The sequence below is a fragment of the Apium graveolens genome, chromosome 5, assembly GCF_009905375.1.
Source record: "Apium graveolens cultivar Ventura chromosome 5, ASM990537v1, whole genome shotgun sequence".
Taxonomy (NCBI): Eukaryota; Viridiplantae; Streptophyta; class Magnoliopsida; order Apiales; family Apiaceae; genus Apium; species Apium graveolens.
In genome coordinates, this window is record NC_133651.1 from 218,618,223 (window position 1) to 218,619,350 (window position 1,128).

General features: G+C 35.5%; 1 protein-coding gene across 1 annotated transcript; it reads right to left on the reverse strand.

Moving 5' to 3' along the window:
- Positions 1-412: 412 nt before the first annotated feature.
- On the reverse strand, positions 413-1,128 carry LOC141724842 (defensin-like protein 1). Its single transcript, XM_074527129.1, has 2 exons — positions 969-1,128; positions 413-802 (listed from the first exon to the last, which is right to left on the reverse strand). The coding sequence occupies exons 1-2, from the start codon at positions 1,030-1,032 to the stop codon at positions 639-641; spliced, it is 228 nt and encodes a 75-aa protein (XP_074383230.1). The 5' UTR covers positions 1,033-1,128; the 3' UTR covers positions 413-638.

Consider the following 1,128-nt stretch of genomic DNA (forward strand, 5'->3'; position numbering starts at 1 on the left):
CTATATTGAGAATTTGAAATTTTGGCAATAAAAGTAAACTAAGTTTCATTACAGTTAAATCTCGATAAAATAATAATCGATGAAATAATAAACTCGTCAAATTAATATTTTTCTCCGATCCCGACATAATGAACCTGTATATTTTTTACTCCAGCTAAGTAATAAACTCGTTAAAATAATATATTTTATTGGGCCGACCCTATTACTTTAAACTGGTATAACTGTAACTTTTTTCAAGGGACATTTTTTGAAATAATTTTTTTTTCAGAAGTGACGTATTTTATGAGACATACAAACAAATATTGATCTGTTCTTTTCAACCCTTTATCAGTGTGCCAAAGTAAAGAAATGATTCAAAGCATTTCCGAGATCAAAATGGACAAAAGAGTATAAATTAACTGAACAGGTAAAATTAGGACAGGGAGTAACGTTATTTCAACATTGACAAGGAGAAAGCAAAGTTAAACACACAGCTACAGCATACATGATCCAACAACTTTATTTGAAGTCTAAGACAACAACACAACATTAAGAAATACACTACAGTGAGAAAAAGCAAGATGATAAACAAGTAGAGATCTTGCTGCAAACGAACATACTCCCTTAATTAGCTAGCTTGCATATCCAGTACAGCTTGTTTAACAGTGTCGGGTGCAGAAACAACGGCGACGGAAGCCCCTGCAGTCACCGCCCGGAAAGCCCTCATTCTTGCAAACATTTGCACAGTTGGACTCGCTCACGCATGTACCCTTGAACTTGTGGCTCTGTGACTCACATGTCCTACCTTCTGCTGCACCAATTCCTGTGTACAATTATGCATGCATACAACACCAGCCATCAACAAAAGTATCTATATACAAATGCGTGTGCAAAGAAAAATAGGCTATAATAATCAAACTCTAAAGTTTCACTATTAGAAAAGAGTACAAATAGTAGAAGAAGGAGAAGAAGATATATAAATAACTCACCACCGGCCACGAGAAGCATCACCACCATGAAAAGAGTAGTAAACAAACGCAAGGTAAGACCCATTGTATCTGAGAAGACGATGCTGATTAGAGATAGGGATGGGATAATGTAAGAAAATAGAGTGAGAAGATAGAAAAATGTCACTTTGATGCCTTATGC

Excerpts from the sequence above, each read along its gene's own strand:
- LOC141724842 (XM_074527129.1), bottom strand. The coding sequence starts at position 1,032 with ATGGGTCTTACCTTGCGTTTGTTTACTACTCTTTTCATGGTGGTGATG. Across the intron at positions 803-968 it reads GATGCTTCTCGTGGCCGGTG|GAATTGGTGCAGCAGAAGGT; the intron begins GTGAGTTATTTA and ends AATTGTACACAG.